General features: G+C 53.6%; 1 protein-coding gene across 3 annotated transcripts in view; it reads left to right on the top strand.

The window, feature by feature from the left end:
* AP3D1 (adaptor related protein complex 3 subunit delta 1) overlaps nucleotides 1–20,624 on the top strand; it is a 32,788-nt gene that overhangs the window by 343 nt on the left and 11,821 nt on the right. For all 3 annotated transcript variants that reach the window (XM_054396336.1, XM_054396335.1, XM_054396334.1), the window contains exons 2-17: nucleotides 6,812–6,907; nucleotides 7,599–7,679; nucleotides 8,230–8,310; nucleotides 10,180–10,287; nucleotides 11,218–11,347; nucleotides 11,718–11,857; nucleotides 12,114–12,187; nucleotides 12,846–12,895; nucleotides 13,832–13,881; nucleotides 14,400–14,448; nucleotides 15,470–15,615; nucleotides 16,680–16,828; nucleotides 16,923–17,153; nucleotides 17,681–17,912; nucleotides 18,537–18,682; nucleotides 18,803–18,944. In XM_054396336.1, coding sequence (XP_054252311.1) covers nucleotides 6,812–6,907; nucleotides 7,599–7,679; nucleotides 8,230–8,310; nucleotides 10,180–10,287; nucleotides 11,218–11,347; nucleotides 11,718–11,857; nucleotides 12,114–12,187; nucleotides 12,846–12,895; nucleotides 13,832–13,881; nucleotides 14,400–14,448; nucleotides 15,470–15,615; nucleotides 16,680–16,828; nucleotides 16,923–17,153; nucleotides 17,681–17,912; nucleotides 18,537–18,682; nucleotides 18,803–18,944 — 1,905 coding nt within the window. The remainder of the gene's footprint in view (nucleotides 1–6,811; nucleotides 6,908–7,598; nucleotides 7,680–8,229; nucleotides 8,311–10,179; nucleotides 10,288–11,217; nucleotides 11,348–11,717; nucleotides 11,858–12,113; nucleotides 12,188–12,845; nucleotides 12,896–13,831; nucleotides 13,882–14,399; nucleotides 14,449–15,469; nucleotides 15,616–16,679; nucleotides 16,829–16,922; nucleotides 17,154–17,680; nucleotides 17,913–18,536; nucleotides 18,683–18,802; nucleotides 18,945–20,624) is intronic.

Here is a 20,624-nt window from a genome sequence, read left to right as displayed (position 1 = left end):
GGGAATCAAAACGAGGAAGATGTCGCTGGGGTGTAGGCCGAGAGGGAAGGGCCGTGGGAGACCAAAGAAGCGTTAGAGGAGCAATGAGTTGAAAAGGAGGATCAGGAGGGGTCACACTGGGTGCTCCCTTTTCTCATTTAGGGTGTTGAGATCCCTGACGTGGATAGGTGTAAAAAGTAGAGGAATTCCTTCTTGTTTGCACTGCTGCAGTGCATTATAAGTAGTTTTCATGATAAAGGTGCACAGGAAAGCTGAGTTCAGCCCTAATTCAGCTTTCCCATTATCCGTGTGGCACACCTGGCTAAAGTGCATCCTCCTTGCTTCAGAGCTACTGCAAGCAGAGAGCAGTTGGATGTCTTGGCCTGTTAAACTCCCTTTTACTAGAGGCATGTGATGAGGAAATTAGTATGGGTGAAATAATTAGTGCTCAGGAACATGTTCTGTGAGACCTGCCTGGCTGAGCTGTCAGGTGGTAACTGGGAAGTAACGGAAACTGTGTGGCCAGCAGGGCAAGAGAGCTCTCTTCCAACCTGGCCTTGAGCATCCCCAGGCAGGAGGCAGCCACAGCCTCCCTGGGCAGCCTGTGCCAGAGTCTCACCAGCCTCACACTGAAGAACTTCTTCTTCAGCTCCAGTCTCACCCTGCTCTCCCTCAGCCTCAAACCATTCTCCCTTGGCCTGGCTCTAGACACCCTCAGCAAAAGTCTCTCTGCAGCCTTCTGGAGGATCCCTCATTGATGGGAAGCAGCTCTCAGTCACTGCTGATCATTTCCTGCTTGTCAGATGTGTTCATATCTGCGGGGACCTCATTATTCCACCCACTGTCAAGTGGCTCTGGAGCTGCCATTGTTAATTCTTTGAGCCTGTGAATGACAAAGTAGGAAACAGAAACAATGCATAGAAGAGGGTTGGGTGAGGAGCTCACACACGTTGGTGAAACAGCAGGAGTGGCCTCTCAGGTGGCAGTGTCAAGAGTGTCCCTGCCCTACCTGCTGTGTCACAGAAAATGAAGGGCCTGGAGCTGTGGAGCACGAGCCAAGATGTGGCTGATTACAAACAGAGCAGCTGAGGCTTTGCATTAGTGCTGCCTTTCATTAGCTTCTTGCTTTCTCTCTGTTAAATACTCTTTAATTGACTGTGGCATTAGTGGGGCTAAAGCTGTGTGCCCAGGCCAGATCCTTTCCTGCCTTCTCTGCTGAGGGTTGACAGGGTCCATCCAGGGGGGTTTGACAGGGTCCAGCCAAGTGGCTTTCTGACATGGGACATGCAAGATGAGGCTCAGTCTGGGCCTGGGCAGCTTGATCTAGTTGGAGGTGTCCCTGCTGACTGCAGGGGGCTTGGACAAGGTGAGCTTTGAGGGTCCCTTTCAACCCACTGCAAACTGTGAGTGGCTCAGTAAAAAGTCTCCCCAGGTTGCCCAGGGGGGAGGAAGAGCTCTCTGCTGCCTCATCCTAAGAACTGGAGTGATCCCTCCACTGTGGTCCACTCCTCTGTGAGGAGCCAGAGCAATCAAAGTAGAATAAAGATCCTGGCTACAATTTTGTCCTGTGGTCATCTCCAGAGGGCTGCTTATTTGCTGCTTTTTGCTGCAGCTCTCTCTGTCCTGCTGCTGAGTGCAGAAAATGAAGCCTTTTTTGATGTCCTCTCATGTCCTCAGTGCCCACAAGAAGGGACTGAGAAACCTCTTCCTCTGCCATGTGGGTTAGGTACAAAGTTTCTTCTTTCTGCTTCAGTTTCTTCCCCTAGAAGCAGCCTTTGGTGCTGTGTCCTGCTTCTGGTGTGGTGTGAGGAGCAGCCAGGGCAGCATTGGATGACATGCAGCAGAAAGGCCAAGTCATGGGAGCAGTTACAAAGGGGCATTTGTGTTCCTTGGCTTAAGGGAAAAAACTTCTGACCCTTCCTGCTGGAGACCAGGAATGCTTCAGACTCTGCAGGGGAGTTTGCTTGAGTCCAGGTGGGGGGGAGAGTGAAGATGAGTGAGGTAGAGGGTGCAGACCAGAGCATGGGTGGTGCTGGTGGCAGAGCCCCATGGAGGTGATTCACAATACCTGAGGGCAGTGGGGAGTGCTGCTGAGTCCCAGGGCTGGGAGGAGCCCTCTGAGACCACCCAGTCCAACCAGCAACCCAGCCCCACCACGGCCCTAGGTGCCATGGCCGCAGGGTTCTTGCACACCTCCAGGGCTGGGGGCTCCACCACCTCCCTGAGCAGCCTGTGCCAATCCCTGACCACTCTTGCAGCAAAGAAATTGTTCCTCATCTCCAACCTAACCCTCCCCTGGCACAATTTCAGGCCATTTCCTCTCTTCCTTTCACTTGGGAGAAGAGACCAACCCCTACCTCACTCCAACCCTGTCAGGGAGTCCTGGGGAGTAAGAAGGTCTCTGCTCAGCCTCCTAGTTGTCTTTTTTGTCCATTATTTTTGTGGAGTTTTAGCCTCTTCCTTCATCTTCTGTTGTGATGTTCCCTTCTGAACTGGTTCCAGTCAGCTGGTACCCACATACCTGCACATCAAGGGTAGCTACCAGGAGGATGGAGACTCCCTTTTCACGAGGAGCCCCATGGCAAAGCCAAGGGGTGATGGGGACAGGATACTGCTGGGGAGCTTCTGGTGGGACTCCAGGAGGGAAGGTTTCCCCTTGAGGACAGGTGGGCACCAGAACCACCTCCCAAGGGCAGCAGCGGAGTCCCCTCCAGTGGGCAGTCTGAAGACTCAGCTTGGCAGGGTGCTGGGCCAGCTCCTTCAACTCCTCCATCACCCAGCAAGGTTGGAGCAGATGCAGAAGAATTTGCAGAGGTTTGGGGTTTTTTTTTCTTTTTTTATTGCATGGTAATGTGAGAAGAAACCAAAAAGCCCAAGTGTGAGTACATCTTGGATTTGCAGGGAGAAGCACTTTCATCTGAGGCAACTCCCTGCTCTCCAAAGTTGCCTGCTTGGGTCTGATGTAGAGAGCACAGGCCCCTGAGGATTGTTTAATTGCTGTGCAATTAAATGAACAAATAAGTGTGATCAGACTGGAGACTGCTGATGGGAAGGGACTGAGCAGGCTGTAGATGTATTAAGGGATTTCTCTGGAGCTTTGCTGGTGATTGATTTATGTTGGACTGCTCTGGGGTTTGGTGTCACAGCATGGTAGGGGTTGGAAGAGACCTCTGGAGCTCATCCAGGCCAACAGGGCACCCACAGCAGCTTGCCCAGGAGCCAGGGGGGGTTGGAAGCTCTGCAGAGAAGGAGACTCCACAACCTCTCTGGGCAGCCTTCTGCAGGCCTCCAGCAGCCTCACACCAAAGAATTTTCTCCTCCTGTTCAGGTGGAACCTTCTGAGTTCCAGTTTGTGCCTATTGCCTCTTGTCCTGTCCCTGGGCACCACTGAGCAGAGTCTGGCCCCAGCCTCTTGCCCCCCACAGCTCCTTTAGCTCTTGCTGAGCATTGCTCAGCTCCCCTCTGGGGCTGCTCTCCTCCAGGCTCTCAGCCCCAGGATTCTCTCCTGTATTTATCACTGCCCAGAATAATTAATTGCATTGCTCTTGGATCTTCAGGCTACCTACAGGATGAGTGAGTAAATCCCTGGAAAGCTTGGTAGCCAAGACAGGTTAGAACTGGTCCAGCAGCCGTGGCAGCCAGCAGCTGAGGCAGAGATAAGCCTGGCTGCTCCAAATGCCTTGCAAGTTGTGACAAGTCTGAGCTCTGTGTTGGGTCTGCACCGTTCCCTGGGGGCTGCTGCTGAAGTGAAGGCTGTGCAGTGCCTCTCCTCATGGTCCCTGCCCTGCTGCTCTGCTCTGCTCTGCTCGCTTTGTGGTGGTTGTGAGGTGCACACCATGTGGGAGCCTGTGCCTTGGAATTGGCTTTTTGCTCAGCTGTGGAGCAGGCTTAGTGGAGAATCTTCTTACTGACATGAAATGGTGAGGCTGGGAGGGACCTCTGGAGCTCACCCACTGCAAGCCCCCTGCTCCAGCAGGGCACCCCCAGCAGCTTGCCCAGCAGCACAATGCCCAGGGGGGTTGGAAGCTCTGCACAGAAGGAGGCTCCACAACCTCTCTGGGCAGCTGCTGCAGGCCTCCAGCAGCCTCACAGGGACAAAGTTTCTCCTTCTGTTCCCCTGGCACCTCCTCTGCTCCAGCTTGCCCCCAGTGCCCCTTGTACTGTCCTTGGCCATCCCTGAGCACAGCCTGGCTCCAGCCCTGCACATCTTTATCCCCAGCAATGAGGGCAGCCCTCAGGCTGCTCTGCTCCAAGCCCCAGCTCCCTCAGCTCTCCTCACAGGGAGATGTTCCACTGCCTCCAGCAGCTTTGTGGCTCTGGGCTGGACTGTCTCAAGCAGTTCTCTGAGGTCATTCTTGAGCTGAGGGGTCCAGAACTGGACACAATATTTCAGATCTGGCCTTAGCAGAGCAGAGGGGAGGAGAACCTCTCTCGACCTACTCACCAACCCCTTTCTGATAGACCCCACGGTGCCCTTGGCCTTCTTGGCCACTTGGGCACACTGCTGGCTCCTGGGCATCCTGCTGTCCACCAGGACCCCCAGGTCCCTTTCCCCAGAGCTGCTCTGCAGCAGGGCAGGGCAGTCCCCACATGAGCTGATGGGGACATTTGCCTATCTAGGCTTCTTCCAAAGTCAGGAGGTGGCAGCTGATCTGCCCTGTGCTTGCAACAGGATCTTCTGCTTGAGGCACAAACAAATGGGAGAGTTGCTTCACCTCCCCAAGGTGACCTTGGTCTAACCTCCTTTGGTGTTAAGCAGCCTGGCTGTGTCCCATGGCTGGTGTCCCACAGGTGCTTTTCTTTAAGGTGATACAAAAGGAAAAAGAAAAAAAAAAAGAGGAAAGGGGTAGGAAGGCACCCAGCTGGTGGTGGCTTCCTGGATGCTGGAGCAGTGGGCATCCTCCTCTCATGTGAGACAGTCATGTGCTGGTGCTCAGGGCTGCAGAAACTGATCAATCCTCCAGTGCTGGAGGCAGAGGAGCTGTCAGGCTTTGTGCTTGTTGCAGCTCTTCCTGTGCTGTGTGCACTGCAGACTGGTTCTGTGCAGTCACACCTCAGTGTCAGGTCCCTGCTCCCTGAGGCTCAGCCTGTCCTCGAGCAGGGGCAGCATTCACTGGCACTTGGCTGTTTCACTTTGCTCCTGCCTTAAGTGACAGCTTTGGATCCCAAACCTGCTGCAGCAGTCCCAGTGGATCAAGGCTGGATCCTGACAAGGAGAATTCTGCTGCAGTTCAGGGATTCACAGAATGGGGTGGGTTGGAAGGGGCCTTGGAGATCATCCAGCTCCAACCTCCCAGCACTGCCCTGCAGCTCCTGGCTGCAGACTGGCAGCTTTGCCATCACTCCAGGCTCTCCTCTCACCAGTGGCTCTTCCTGTACCAGCACTGCCTCTTCATTGCCTCCTGGCTGGGAGTGTCCAGAGTTCTATAAATGTGGTGACTTAGAAGTGCCTCTTGGTTGAGTGGCCAAAATGGGTGAGCCTCTGGGGAAGGTGTCGCAGGATTAGTGAGGAATGGAGAGCTGAGGGAGAGGAAAATGCAGGCTGCCAGCAGAAAGGGACTCAGAAGAGTTTTCCCTTGCTGTTCCTTTCTTCAGGAGATATCAAAAACATTTAAGGAAAACATGGAAAGGGACTAGAGCTGGGGAAGGGTCTGGGGAACAGGGCTGCTGGAGAACAGCAGCTGAGGGAGCTGGGAGGGTTCAGTCTGGAGAGGAGGAGGCTGAGGGAGACCTCATTGCTCTCTACAGCTCCCTGAGAGGAGGCTGCAGCCAGGGGGGTTGGGCTCTTCTCCCAAGGAACAGGACAAGAGGGAACAGCCTCAAGTTGCCCCAGGGGAGGTTTAGGTGGGACATGAGGAACAATTTCTTCCCCTTGAGGGTTGTCAAGGCCTGGCCCAGGCTGCCCAGGGCAGTGCTGGAGTCCCAGTCTCTGGAGGGGTTTCAAAGCTATGGAGATGTGGTGCTGAGGGCCATGGGTTGGTGGTGCCCTGGCAGTGCTGAGTTGCCTCCTGGTTCTGGCCACAGAGCCTGAGGACCCTCTGGTGCTGTGCACTGAGGAGCAGTGCTGAGCTGCCTGACCAAGAGGTGGCAACAAGATACAGAGGGGAAGGATTCTGTGACACTGCTCCTGCCTGCTCTGCTGTGTGCATGAAATATTCAGGGGCAGGCACAATGTGTGTGGAGATAGCTGTGTGGTGCTGTCCTTTCAGCATCTCTGAGCAAGGCTTTCTTTGCTCCTGTCAAAGGGGTTTGGTGTAGTTTATATTTGAACTCCCATGGGACTTGTCTGGATCTGAAACATTCTCATCAAAGGAAGGATTGAGAGGGGGGAGAAGGGAAAACCACTGAAGAAACATCTCCAGGAGCTGAAGGGAGGCTGCAGAGAGACTTTTGCTGAGGGTGTCTGAGACAGGCCGAGGGGGAATGGTTTGAAGCTGAGGCAGAGCAGGGTCAGACTGGAGCTGAGGAAGAAGTTCTTCAGTCTGGGGCTCTGGAACAGGCTGCCTAGGGAGGTCTCCTGCCTGGGGGTGTTCAGGGCCAGGCTGGATGAGGCCTTGAGCAGCTGAGTCTAGTTGAGAGCTGTCTGTGCCCATGGCAGGGCTTGGAGTAGATCTCTGAGCTCCCTCCCACCCTGAGCCATTCTTGGCTTCCATGATCTTGGTGTAGTTTGGTTTCGTGATAAGGTCGTGCTGAGCACCTTGGTCACAATCCAGTGCTTACCTGCACCCTGTGTGAGACTTGGTGCTTGCAAGGGATGAGTTCTGCTGCTCCTCCCCACGGGGGCCCAGCAGCCTGAGGGAGCAGCACAAATGTCTCTGTTTGTGGCCCTCAGGCAAAGTACATCTCGCAGTGCATCGATGAGATCAAGCAGGAGCTGAAGCAGGACAACATCGCGGTGAAGGCCAACGCCGTCTGCAAGCTCACCTATGTAAGTGCCTCCCTGGCCTCTGCTGGCCTGGGGTCCTCATTCCTTCCTTTCCTGCTGCCCAGGAGCTGGCCCATGCTCTGAGCATTCTCTCTTCTTCCACTGCTCTCCTGTTGCTGCCCTCAGAGGCTGTGTGTTCCCAGCCTGTACTGCCTCTGGTACTGCTCTGCTTCACTGGGATAGGTGAGGAGGTTCATCCTCCTGTGTGACCTGCTCTGGCAGGGGGCTGGACTCTATAGATGATCTCTAGAGCTCCCTTCCAACCCCTGCCATCCAGTGATTCAAAGCAAATCCAGTTCTCACGAGCTGGCTTTGGCTGGGTTGTTTCTTACCACACAGTTAACATTTCCAACTGGTGTTTGTTTCCCTGTGCACAGCCCTCTGAGAAGGACAGGGAGGGAAGTCCTAGTTAAGAATCAGTTTTGTGGTTCTGTTCTGGGCTTGATTTTCAAAAAAAGCCAGGAAAAAAACCCTCCAGACTGCTGCTCTGTGCCTGGAGTGGAGGCAAAGCTTGCTTCTGGTGCAATCCAAGGCTTCTTTAACTTACTACAAGTGGCTTTTAATGGAACATTACTCATCAGCTTGAGATATCTTTAGAGTATTGTTGCTGAACTCTTGTTCCCTCTTCAGTTTTGACCTATTTACTTGAGTCTCTCATTTCAGAAGTTTGTTATCTTGGCTTCTCTGCTCACAGTTACAGATGCTGGGCTACGACATCAGCTGGGCTGCTTTCAACATCATTGAAGTCATGAGTGCCTCCAAGTTTACATTCAAAGTGAGTTCTCCCTCTGCCTGCAGCTGAGCTGGATCAAAAGGAGGGTTGTGGGGGACAAGAGAGGCTGGGGCCAGGCTCTGCTCAGTGGTGCCCAGGGACAGGGCAAGGGGCACAAACTGGACCCCAGGAGGTTCCACCTGAGCAGGAGGAGAAATTTCTTTGGTGTGAGGCTGCTGGAGGCCTGGAGCAGGCTGCCCAGAGAGGTTGTGGAGTCTCCTTGTGTGGAGAGCTTCCAACCCCCCCTGGCCATTGTACTCCTGGGCAAGCTGCTGTGAGTGCCCTGCTGGAGCAGGGGGCTTGGACTGGCTGAGCTCCAGAGGTCCCTTCCAGCCCCTCCATGCTGGGATCCTGTGAAGCTGCTTTGATGAGGACAGACATTATTTATTTTATCCCCAGCATGTTACTTGCCTCAGGTTTTTCTGTCCTGCTGCCATGCCTCTTCTGTGACACAAAGCTCCTGCCCAGTTGCTCAGCTTTTGAGTACTGCTTCTCAGGCTTCCAGTTGTTTGTCTGAACTTCAGGTGTTTTTGTTCTCCTTGCCTTTCCCCAGCGCATTGGGTACCTGGCTGCCTCTCAGTGCTTCCATGAGGGAACTGATGTCATCATGTTGACTACCAACCAGATCCGAAAGGTAAACCTTTGGACTTCCTCCCTGCCAGTCCACTTCCCTGCTTGTCTTCTCAGAGCTGTGCCCAGAGTTTCTCTTCTAGCAGTGTGAGATGTTTAAGTGGAGTTCTGTTTGCTTGGGTTCCTCTTAACTTCATAAGGTGAAGGGTTAATTATGAAATATTTAGGAGCTATCTTCAGGCTCCCTTCTGCTGTCTCCTAGCAGCTCCTGGGGTGTTTTCATCTCAGTGCATGGTGACCACAATAACCTTTAAAGGCAAGGTCCTGCCTCTGGGCCAGGCCAACCCCAGACGTAAATCCAGGCTGGGTCCAGAGTGGGTTGAGAGTAGCTCTGAAGATGTTGGTTGAGGAGAAGCTCCCCAGGAGCCAGCAGTGCCCTCATGGATCCCAGCAGGCAGCTGTGTGCTGGGCTGCAGCCAGGGGAGTGTGGGCAGCAGGGCAGGAGGGGGGATTCTGCCCCTTGGCTCTGCTCTCACCTCCATTCCTGCCTCCAGTTCTGGTGTCCCCAGCATGAGAAGGACACAGAGCTGCTGGAGTGTGTCCAGAGGAGGCCACAAAGATGATCCAAGGGCTGGAGGAGCTCTGCTCTGAGCACAGGCTGAGGGAGCTGGGGTCAGCTGGCTCCACAAAACCCCTGCTGTGGTAATGGCAGAGCAGGCTTTGGGCTTGTTTGGTTTAATCATGGTGTCAAAATGGTGAGGAGTGATGTGAAGCTGTGCTCAGTGTTTAGTGCACTCAGGGCTCTCATGTTCATTTTCAGAGAGCTTTAGCACTTCAGGGTTTTTCCAGAGTTACTGCCTTGCAGGATTATTTTTCCCACTCTTCAGATTCCAGAGATATTTTTAAAGCTCTGCACTTGAATTCTTATTTTTAAGTCCCACTGCTTTAAAACTTGACTGATCCAGTACAAGCTGTGCCTATAATTTTACCATCTGAATAAAAATGTCTTTTACTTGCTTAAAAAAGCTCAGTGGGGTGTTAGGCAGTAGCCAGCCTAAGGAACTGGGGCTCTTCCCTTTATCTTTTAAGCTGTTCTGCTCTGCCAAGTGCAGCATTTTAATCATGTCCATCCAGTTGCTTTATTAAGGAGATTTTACTCCCCTGAACTGCAGTCCCTGGGCTGTTTCTTGTCTTTTCTGCCTGAGTTTTTACTTCAAGGCATAAACAAAGATGAGGCTTTCCTGTTTAGTCATCTAGCAGTTTTGAGAGGTTATCAGTTCTTCAGATACGTTAAAGCCAGAAAGAATGCAAAGGATTTTTTGTTCCTGAAGAAGAGCTGAAGGCTGTGCTGCCAACCAGCCAGACCTGGACAGGCTGGGGAGAAAGGGAATGAAACCCAGGATGAGTGTAGAGTCCTGCATCTCTAGCTGAGAGGTGGGGAGGTTGAAGGGGATGATCTCTGAGGTCCCTTCCAAGCTGAGCTGTTCTAGGATTTATGGATTGAAAGTTGTGGTGCTGGCAGCAGCCTGGAAGGAAAGCTCTGAGAGGTTGAGCTGAAGAAGAGTGGCTGCTGCCAGCTGGGTCTGCCAGGGCAGGGTTAATATTTAATGGCAGCTTTTGCAGGCCTTCAGAAATGTTTTGTGCTCACGTCTTGAGCTGTAAACACTTATTCCTAAAACACCACCCCAGCTCCTCACTGCCTTTGTGTTCCTCTCACCCATCTGTTATTTCATTCTGATTCCTCATGCTCCTCACCAAACCCCAGGCTGCTCCTCAGCAGGTGCTGGAGACCTTTCCTGTTCATAGTTGCTGTATTCCCATCGAGTAGAAGTTCTGCTTCCTGTCTGTTAGACTGAATAAAACTGGTCTGAGAAAAATTTTCTCAACATCCTGCTGTGATCTTAAATTTTTGAGCCTCTTTTTCCTTTTCTAGGATCTGAGTAGCCCTAACCAGTATGATACTGGAGTTGCACTGACTGGCTTGTCCTGTTTTGTTACTCCAGATCTTGCCAGGGACTTGGCAAATGACATCATGACACTGGTGAGTTGAGAAGACCTCAAGAACTTTTTTTTCTGTAGTGAAAAAAGTATTAAATTGTTCCAATCTAGTAAATATCTGTTGCATTTAGACCTGTTTGGTGATGCTTTGTTCTTGGGGAGTCCTTGCAGACCTTAGTGAACTCAAGAGGATTAACTTGAAGATTTCTGTTGGGTTTGGTGATGAACTGCAGGATTCTCCCCTCAAAGCTGAGTTTTTGTAAAGCAGCAATTTGGTCTCCCAGAAAGAGACTTCAAGGCAGACATGGACATAAAGTCCTTGGGAAGAACTCTGGAAACACAAATTTGCTAAATTGCCCAGAGCCAGCTGTGTCCTGGGCTGGCCCCCAGCAGTGTGGGCAGCAGGGGCAGGGAGGGGATTCTGCCCTTCTGCTGTGCTCTGCTGAGACACCCCCTGCAGTGCTGGGGCAGCTCTGGAGCCCTCAGCACAGACAGGGACCTGCTGGAGCAGGGCCAGAAGAGGCCACAGCAGTGATGGGAGGGCTGGAAGCCCTCTGCTGGGAGGCCAGGCTGGGAGAGTTGGGCTTGGGCAGCCTGGAGAAGAGAAGGCTCCAGGGAGACCTTCTGGTGCGCATTGAGGACTTCAAAGAAAGCTGGGGACAGACTTTTGGGCAGGGCCTGTTGTGATAGGATAAGGGGGGATGGTTTGAACTCAAAGAAGGAGATTCAGACTGGAGAAGGTAGAAATGTTTGACACTGAGGGGTCAGAGTCTGGCCCAGACTGCCCAGAGAGGTGGGAACTGCCCAGTCCCTGGAACCATTCCAGCTCAGGTTGTCTGGAGCAGCCTGCTCTGGTCAGGGATGTCCCTGCTGGCTGCAGGCTGGACTGGATGAGCTTTAAAGGACCCTTCTAACCCCAACCCATTGTAGGAGTGTGGTTCTAGGAGGCTGACTGCAGTTGTTGCCCCCCCAGATGTCCCACACCAAGCCCTACATCAGGAAGAAGGCAGTGCTCATCATGTACAAGGTGTTTCTGAAGTACCCAGAGTCCCTCCGGCCTGCGTTCCCTCGCCTCAAGGAGAAGCTTGAAGATCCAGATCCTGGTGAGGAGGTTTTAATAAATGACTTCTGCTCCAAAGCATGGAGCTCTGGAGGTGCATCATATTCTGGGTACCAAGGGCTGGAGCAGCTCTGCTATGAGGACAGGCTGAGGGAGCTGGGGGTGTTCAGCCTGGGGAAGAGAAGACTCCAGGGGGACCAACAGCTGAAGGGATCCTCTGGGAAGGAGTTTTCCTGAGGGCAAGGGGGAATGGTTTGAAGCTGCGTGGTGGGTTGGTAGTGAGGCTGAGCCATTCCTCTTGGATGCACCATCAGAATCTTCAGCTGCTTTTTGTGGCAGGGGTTCTGCACCAGAAGCTTGAATTGCAGAGAAGGCACTGAGGAGGTTCCTGCTTTTCCCTTCCTGCCTCCCAGGTGTCCAGTCTGCTGCAGTCAATGTCATCTGTGAGCTGGCCCGGCGCAACCCCAAGAACTACCTTTCCCTTGCTCCTCTCTTCTTCAAGTTGATGACATCATCAACCAACAATTGGGTTCTCATTAAAATTATCAAACTGGTGAGTGCTCTGCATTGTCTAGAGGGTTGGGGCCCTCGTGGATTGGCCTTGGGGCCAAAAGTAGATTTGCTTGGACACAGAGTTCCTGTTAAACCCAAATGGATAGAAACCAGGAATGCCCTCAAGTGATCAAAGAGAGAAAAATATTTTGGTAGAGCTTGGTTTAAATGTAAGGAGCTGCAACCTGAATCATGTTCTTGCACTGTGGAAACCAGCTGTTGAATCACTTCCTTCTCTGTGCTTCTTTTCTCACTAGTTTGGTGCTCTTACTCCATTGGAACCTAGGCTGGGGAAGAAACTGATAGAGCCTCTGACCAACCTCATCCATAGGTGAGGACAACAAATGGGTTCAGCCAGCACTGGTGAGGAGTCTGCTGGGCAGGAGCTGGGTCTGCAGATGTATTGGCTTCAAGTATCAGAAGATGGTCACATCAGGACTGCTTCTGAAAAGGCTGAGTGAGGCAAAACATCTCTGCAGGTGTCTGACTCAGCATGAATTCTCCAAAGCATTCCTGAAAGCAGGAGCAATTTGCTTTCCCTTTAAGCTACAGATGCCCATGGAGAGTGCCTTACAAAATGCTCAGCTTTGGGGACACTGAAGGTTCTCCACCTGCACTGCTCACCATGAATGTCTTGACCTTGGGTGGAGGATTTCATTTGCTCCTTGGATGAGATTGCTTCAGTGCTCTGTCACTGGTGCTGAGGTTTTGAATTACCTCTTCCTTCCTCATTCCCTGTCTTGCAGAGCTGCTGCTTTGCTGCTTCCCCAACAAGATGATGATTTGTTTTCTTTAATCAATCTGTAGCCCTTCTTCTTCCCCAAACAGTTTTTAAGTGAGAATGATTTGATTTGAAAGTAAGATGGAGCAGAGGAGCTGAGGTTTTCTGGTGTGATTGGAGGTGTTAACTACCTCTAGAATATCACTGACAGCTCTTCAAAACCTGCTGCTTTTTATTCCTTATTTAAAATACCTGCTTTCTGTTTCAGCACCTCAGCCATGTCTCTCTTGTATGAATGTGTGAACACAGTCATAGCAGGTGAGAGCAGCCAACACTTGGTGAACTTTGGTAGCAATTAACAGCAGCTGCAAACCTTGGTTCAACTTCCTCTTTCCTAACTGGAATAAGGCTCCTAGCAAGCTTGGATTTGTGTTACTGTAGCTGTAACTGGAATCCTTCTGTTGGCAGGAGGGAGGCTGAGTTCCTATAGCTTTGTTGGGCTGGTAGAGGATGAAAGAAGTATGGGCAGTGCAGGCTTAAGGGGAGTATGGGCAATGAGGGATTATTATTCCAGGGAGTCACTGTTACTACACTGAGTGATGATTATTCCAGTTCAGGTGTCCCCAGCATGAGAAGGACTCAGAGCTGTTGGAGTGAGCCCAGAGGAGGCCACAGAGATGATCCAAGGGCTGGAGCAGCTCTGCTGTGAGCACAGGCTGAGGGAGCTGGGGGTGTGCAGCCTGGAGAGGAGAAGGCTCCAGGGGAACCTCAGAGCTGCCTGCCAGGACCTGAAGGGATCCTGCAGGAAGGCTGCAGAGAGACTTTCGCTGAGGGTGTCTGAGACAGGCCAAGGGGGAATGGTTTGGAGCTGAGGCAGAGCAGGGTTAGAGTGGAGCTGAGGGAGAAGTTCTTCAGTGTGAGGGTGGTGAGACTGGCACAGGCTGCCCAGGGAGGCTGTGGCTGCCTCCTGCCTGGAGGTGTTCAAGGCCAGGCTGGATGAGGCCTTGAGCACCCTGGGCTGGTGGAAGGTGTCCCTGCCCATGGCAGGGGGTTGGAGCTGGATGACCTTGAAGGTCCCTTCCAGTCTGAACCCATTTTGTGAATCCTCCTCACAGACCCTTCAGAAGTGCAAGCAGGCAAACATCAAAGCAAAGTGAGCTTCCCTTGTGAGCTGAGCCAGCTGGTGACCCTGGGGGGCTGTGCTGTTGCCTTCCTCCAGAGCACACCAGTGCCTGACTCTGTCTTGTCTTGCAGTGTTGATCTCTCTGTCCTCTGGGATGCCGAATCACAGCGCCAGCATCCAGGTACGGTGCTGGGCTGCTGGCTGACACCACCTGGAGAAACTGGGTTGTGCTCTTCCGCCAAGAGTTAAAAGCTCCCCTGAAGGGCTCCTGCAGACTGAAGCATTTCCTAGATCAGTTCTCTCACTTCCTTTGCTCTAGCATGGATGTCCCCTCTCTGGAGGTGTTCAAGGCCAGGCTGGATGAGGCCTTGAGCAGCCTGGGCTGGTGGGAGGTGTCCCTGCCCATGGCAGGGGGTTGGAACTGGGTGGTCTTGAAGGCCCCTTCCAACTTAAGCCATTCTGGGAATCTATGAGGATGCAAATTCCTCTCATGTAGAGGTTTTTCTTGCTCTCTTACTCAGCTGCTGCTGCCTTTTCTCTGAAATCTGTTAATGCAAGCAGCCCCCTGACCCCCAGGTGTGGGTCAGAATGCTTCCCTGTGTAACCTTCATGAAGAGTTATTTTAATGAAGACTTTGAAGAGTTATTTTAATGAAGACTTTTAAGGCTTGGAATAAGCATGGCCTGCTCTTTTTTCCAGCTTTGTGTTCAGAAGTTAAGGATCCTGATAGAAGATTCAGACCAGAACTGTAAGTATGTTGCTTGGCTTCATGGAAGCTCTTATCAAGCAGCCAGTGGAGAGAAGCTGCAGCAGTTTGAGAGCAGCCAGCTGGTTCTGTAGCTGGTTTAGTGCTGTAGTGCCTGCTGGGCTCTTTCAGGTGGAAGGGGTTTTGATAGAGCTTGTTGATGAGAAGCTTTGTGAAAGCAAACGAGAGGAGGAGGGTGGTGAAATACTGCAACAGATTGTCCAGGGATGTGGTTGAGGCCCCCCATCCCTGGAGGCATTTGAGAGCAGACTTGATGTGGCCCTGCTTGATCTAGTTGGAGGTGTCCCTGCTGACTGCAAGGGGGTTGGACAAGATGACTTTTGAGGGTCCCTTCCAACCCCATGCCCTCTGTGGGGTCCCTTCCAACCCCATGCCCTCTGTGGGGTCCCTTCCAACCCCATGCCCTCTGTGGGGTCCCTTCCAACCCCATGCCCTCTGTGGCTTGCTGCTGTTTGTAAATCTAAAGCAGTTCCTTTGCCATGCTCTGGGCTTTGCCTTTCTACAACCTGGCTGCTCAGGAAGCAGTGAAGGGTGTTGGGCAGGGTAGGTGTGATACTAAAATGCAGGAATTCCTTATTTTAGTGCCTGTGAAGGGCTCTGGGAAATCCCTGCTTTGTGCAAACCTTTTTCCTGCCATCTAAAAGTCTCACACTGCGAAGAGGACTCCTGCTTCATGCACCAATCTCAGTGCTTTTCAAGCTGTGTTCATCCTGGGCTGCCTCTTCTCAATACCCATAGTTTCTATCCCTTAAATAGATGTTTTTCCATCAATAATACATCTTGAAGTGCCAGCAGAAGGTGATGAAGGTGCCCTGTGTAGCTGCATGTCTCTCTGTGGGGTCACAGAAAGCCCAAACCTGTGATGTGCTCAAAGATTTTCTCCCTCCTCATAGATGTTTTTGGGTTTTATTCAAGTGCTGAGTGCTCTTGGCATGAAGATTTCATGCTCAGCCCAAAGCAATGTTTCTATATGTGGAAAGAAGCTGTGTTTTGCCTTTCACAGTGAAGTACCTGGGGCTGCTGGCTATGTCCAAGATCCTGAAGACACATCCCAAGTCAGTGCAGTCTCACAAGGACCTCATCCTGCAGTGTCTGGATGACAAAGATGAGTCCATCCGGCTCAGAGCTCTGGACTTGCTCTATGGCATGGTGTGTTCTACAGCTCTTCCTTCTGCCTTCCACCCCCTTGACCCTTTAGGAGGCTGATGTTTAAGAAAAGCATTCAACTCCCTCTTCCCCCTCTCCCCAGCAGCCTTCTGATGGTAACTCTGATGCCTTTACTGGCACACATGGCAAGGGAAAGTTCTGGCACAGCATGAGAGAGCTTTAAAAGCTTGGATCCAGGCTGTGCAAGGAGTGTCTGAGTTCAGGCACTGTGGAAGTCACCCAGGAGGCTGCTGCTTTAATGCCTAAGAATTTGCTGCTCCCTCCAGCCTTCATCTAGGCTCAAAGTGGAGCAGCCACAGGCATGCTGCTGGGGTCTGTGCTGCTCTCAGTCCCAGCCCGTGCTGCAGCACACCACAGCTCAGGTTGATGTAAGTTGTGCAGCCTGGGAAACAGACAGGAGCTCTTTGAAACAGCAGCAGAAGGCAGCTTGAAGCTGCTCTGTCATCCAGTTTGCCTCTCACTGTACATTTGTCATGGCTTCTGATGACATTTGCAGAGCCTCCCTGTGTCTGCTCTCTCTCAGCTGCCAGCCTTGGGCACACATTCAGCACCTGCCCAGTGTGTAATGGGGGCAAAGATTTGGGCTCTAAAGGGGCTGTGGCTATGATTTATAGAGTGCCCTTCACCCCAGTCTGTGCCACCCCCTTCCCCATGCACAGCCTGGTGCTGGCCCTGCTTCAGTGACAGCAGTGAACAGAACCAAACAGGTTCCTGTTGTGATCGTGGCCAAAGCTGGGGCCTGGAGAGGTCTCTCTGATTTATTGCTAATACACAGAGCTGGCAGTTGCTTTAATGGAGTTAGGACAAGTTGTCTTGGTGAGACACTGCAACAGGCTACCCAGGGAGGCTGTGGATGTCCCCTCCCTGGAGGTCTTCAAGGCCAGGCTGGGTGAGGCCTTGAGCAGCCTGGGCTGGTGGGAGGTGTCCCTGCCTATAGCAGGGGGTTGGAACTGGGTGATCTTTGAGGTCCCTTCCAACCCATTCTATGAATTAGCAATATGGGAGATGGCTTAGATGTGTTTCAGCCCTTTGATAACTGTTATCAGGTATCCAAGAAGAACCTGATGGAGATAGTGAAGAAGCTGATGATCCACGTGGATAAGGCAGAGGGCACGACGTACCGGGACGAGCTGCTGACCAAGATCATAGACATCTGCAGCCAGTCCAACTACCAATACATCACCAACTTTGAATGGTCAGTGCTGCTCCTCTGTCAGCTCCTGAGCTCAGCAGCACCTCTCCTGCCTGCCCCTCTGCTGAGAGCACTGCACCCCTGTCCCTCTCTGTAGGTACATCAGCATCCTGGTGGAGCTGACCCGCCTGGAGGGCACGCGGCACGGGCACCTGATAGCAGCCCAGATGCTGGATGTGGCCATCAGAGTCAAAGCTATCCGGAAGTTTGCAGTGTCTCAGATGGCCATGCTGCTGGACAATGCTCACCTCATAGCCAGCAACACCCAGAGGAATGGCATCTGTGAGGTGCTCTATGCTGCTGCCTGGATATGTGGGGAGTTCTCTGAGTAAGTGCAGACAGAGCCTGGAGTGCTCTGAGAGGCTTCGTTTGGATGAAGGCTTTGGCCACTGGAATGTAGATTGAGGAGGAGGAGGGTTCAGGGCTGGAGCACCTCCCCTATGGGTACAGGCTGAGAGAGCTGGGGCTGTTCAGCCTGGGGAAGAGAGGGCTCCAGGGAGACCTTAGAGCAGCTGGGAATGGGCTTTTGACAAGGGCTTGGAATGGCAGGATGAGGGCTTTGAGCTGGGAGAGGGGAGATTGAGACTGAAGATGAAGAAGAAATTCCTACAGTGAGGATGGGGAGACACTGGAACAGGTTACCCAGGGAGGTTGTGGATGCTCCCTCCCTGGGAGTGCTCAGGCTGGATGAGGCCTTGAGCAACCTGGGCTGGTGGAGGTGTCCCTGCCCATGGCAGGGGGTTGGCACTGGATGATCTTGAAGGTCCCTTCCAACCCAACCCATTCTATGGATCTCTGAATGCTGAACTTTCTCAGCTGCTGTCTTTCATCTGTCCTCAATTTCTGTCTTTACAGGCACCTCGAGGAAGCAAACCAAACCTTAGAAGCAATGTTGAGGCCTAAAGTGACAACTCTGCCAGGCCACATCCAGGCAGTTTATGTCCAGAACATGGTGAAACTCTATGCCTCCATCCTGCAGCAGAAAGAGCAGGCAGGGGAGAAGGAAGCAGCTCAGGAAATCACCCAGCTGATGATCGAGCGCTTGCCTCAGTTTGTGCAGAGTGCAGATCTGGAAGTTCAGGAGAGGGTAAGAGAATCAAATTCCTTAGGAATTTGTCATCCTAAGTCTCTCCCTTGTTTTGGAGCATGCATGGAATTTCTGGTGTGCTCTGTGCTTGGTGTGACTCAGGGAAAGAGAAGCTCTAGAAGTAGGATGGGCAGAGTGGGGACATTTCATGCCAGAGCCCAGGTCTTACCTCAGTTCCATGCAGCCCCTGCAGGGATTTCGCTCCAAACAACTTCACTTCAAAATTCTCACATCTCAGTGAGGTAGCTGAGGCTGCAACAGGCTGCCCAGGGAGGTTGTGGATGCCTCCTCTCTGGAGGTGTTCAAGGCCAGGCTGGATGAGACCTTGATCAACCTGGGCTGGTGGAGGTGTTGCTGCCCATGGCAGGGGGTTGGAGCTGGATGGTCTTTGAGGTCCCTTCCACCCCAACCCTTTCTATGAATAAGGACACAAAAGGGACAGAGCCTGAAGAGGGGGTAAGATGTTAACGCTTGCTCTAAACCTGCAGTTCAAGCTGCTTTTCTTCATTCTCTTCATGAGGCAGAGCAGTTTTCTGCAGACTTTCACTGCAGTTGTTTTTTGTTTTTTTCTTTGATTCCATTTGTTAATAGCAATTCTGAAATTACTTGTGCATTGCTTTTTAGGCTTCTTGCATCTTGCAACTAATCAAATACATTCAGAAGCTACAAATCAAAGAAGTCCCTGTAGCTGAGGAAGTCATAGCTCTGTTTGCTGGTGAGCTCAACCCTGTGGCTCCTAAAGCACAGAAGAAAGTCCCAGTTCCAGAGGGGTAAGGTTCCTCCTCCCTCCCGAAGCCTTATTTAAACTTCTCAACTCTGTAAACATCAAAGCTGAAATACTCAGGGGTACTGATCCAGGCTCTTTGTTTGCTGCAATTCTTTCTTCCCAGCTTGGACCTCGATGCCTGGATCAATGAACCTCCATCAGACAGCGAGTCTGAAGATGAAAAGCCCAAAACAATCTTCCATGATGAGGAACAGAGGCATTCCAGGCACAGACAGCCAGAAATAGATGAGGAGGAACTGGCCAGAGTGAGTGAATGCTGAAACACTTCTGCCTTTGTAATGGAGGAGTGGTGGTGGTGTGGGAGCCGCTGAAGCAGGAGGGGTCGTGGGGTGGTGTGGGAGCCGCTGAAGCAGGAGGGGTCGTGGGGTGGTGTGGGAGCCGCTGAAGCAGGAGGGGTCGTGGGGTGGTGTGGGAGCCGCTGAAGCAGGAGGGGTCGTGGGGTGGTGTGGGAGCCGCTGAAGCAGGAGGGGTCGTGGGGTGGTGTGGGAGCCGCTGAAGCAGGAGGGGTCGTGGGGTGGTGTGGGAGCCGCTGAAGCAGGAGGGGTCGTGGGGTGGTGTGGGAGCCGCTGAAGCAGGAGGGGTCGTGGGGTGGTGTGGGAGCCGCTGAAGCAGGAGGGGTCGTGGGGTGGTGTGGGAGCCGCTGAAGCAGGAGGGGTCGTGGGGTGGTGTGGGAGCCGCTGAAGCAGGAGGGGTCGTGGGGTGGTGTGGGAGCCGCTGAAGCAGGAGGGGTCGTGGGGTGGTGTGGGAGCCGCTGAAGCAGCAGGGGTGGTGGGGTGGTGTGGGAGCCGCTGAAGCAGCTGGGGTGGTGGGGTGGTGTGGGAGCCGCTGAAGCAGCAGGGGTGGTGGGGTGGTGTGGGAGCCGCTGAAGCAGCTGGGGTCGTGGGGTGGTGTGGGAGCCGCTGAAGCAGCTGGGGTGGTGGGGTGGTGTGGGAGCCGCTGAAGCAGGAGGGGTGGTGGGGTGGTGTGGGAGCCGCTGAAGCAGCTGGGGTGGTGGGGTGGGGTGGGAGCCGCTGAAGCAGCTGGGGTGGTGGGGTGGGGTGGGGTGGGAGCCGCTGAAGCAGCTGGGGTGGTGGGGTGGGGTGGGGTGGGAGCCGCTGAAGCAGCAGGGGTGGTGGGGTGGGGTGGGGTGGGAGCCGCTGAAGCAGCAGGGGTGGTGGGGTGGGGTGGGGTGGGAGCCGCTGAAGCAGCTGGGGTGGTGGGGTGGGGTGGGGTGGGAGCCGCTGAAGCAGCTGGGGTGGTGGGGTGGGGTGGGGTGGGAGCCGCTGAAGCAGCTGGGGTGGTGGGGTGGGGTGGGGTGGGAGCCGCTGAAGCAGCTGGGGTGGTGGGGTGGGGTGGGGTGGGGTGGGAGCCGCTGAAGCAGCTGGGGTGGTGGGGTGGGGTGGGGTGGGGTGGGAGCCGCTGAAGCAGCTGGGGTGGTGGGGTGGGGTGGGAGCCGCTGAAGCAGCTGGGGTGGTGGGGTGGGGTGGGAGCCGCTGAAGCAGCTGGGGTGGTGGGGTGGGGTGGGAGCCGCTGAAGCAGCTGGGGTGGTGGGGTGGGGTGGGAGCCGCTGAAGCAGCTGGGGTGGTGGGGTGGGGTGGGAGCCGCTGAAGCAGCTGGGGGGGTGGGGTGGGGTGGGAGCCGCTGAAGCAGCTGGGGGGGTGGGGTGGGGTGGGAGCCGCTGAAGCAGCTGGGGGGGTGGGGTGGGGTGGGAGCCGCTGAAGCAGCTGGGGTGGTGTGGGAGCCGCTGAAGCAGGACGAGTGGTGGGGTGGTGTGGGAGCCGCTGAAGCAGCTGGGCTGTAACCAGGGAGCCACTTTGTGTTTCTGTGGCTTGAGCTGCCATCAAAATCTGGGCTTTGGGAAGTGGTCTCTAGGCTGCAATTAAAAAGCAGGAAGGGTGCTCTGGGGAGTACCAGTGACAGCAGCACCATTGCTCCTGGCTTAGGCC

Source organism: Indicator indicator, chromosome 36 (genome assembly GCF_027791375.1).
Source record: "Indicator indicator isolate 239-I01 chromosome 36, UM_Iind_1.1, whole genome shotgun sequence".
NCBI classification, from domain to species: Eukaryota; Metazoa; Chordata; class Aves; order Piciformes; family Indicatoridae; genus Indicator; species Indicator indicator.
Note: the sequence above shows the minus strand (reverse complement) of the source record. Positions and strands in the feature narration are given on the sequence as shown.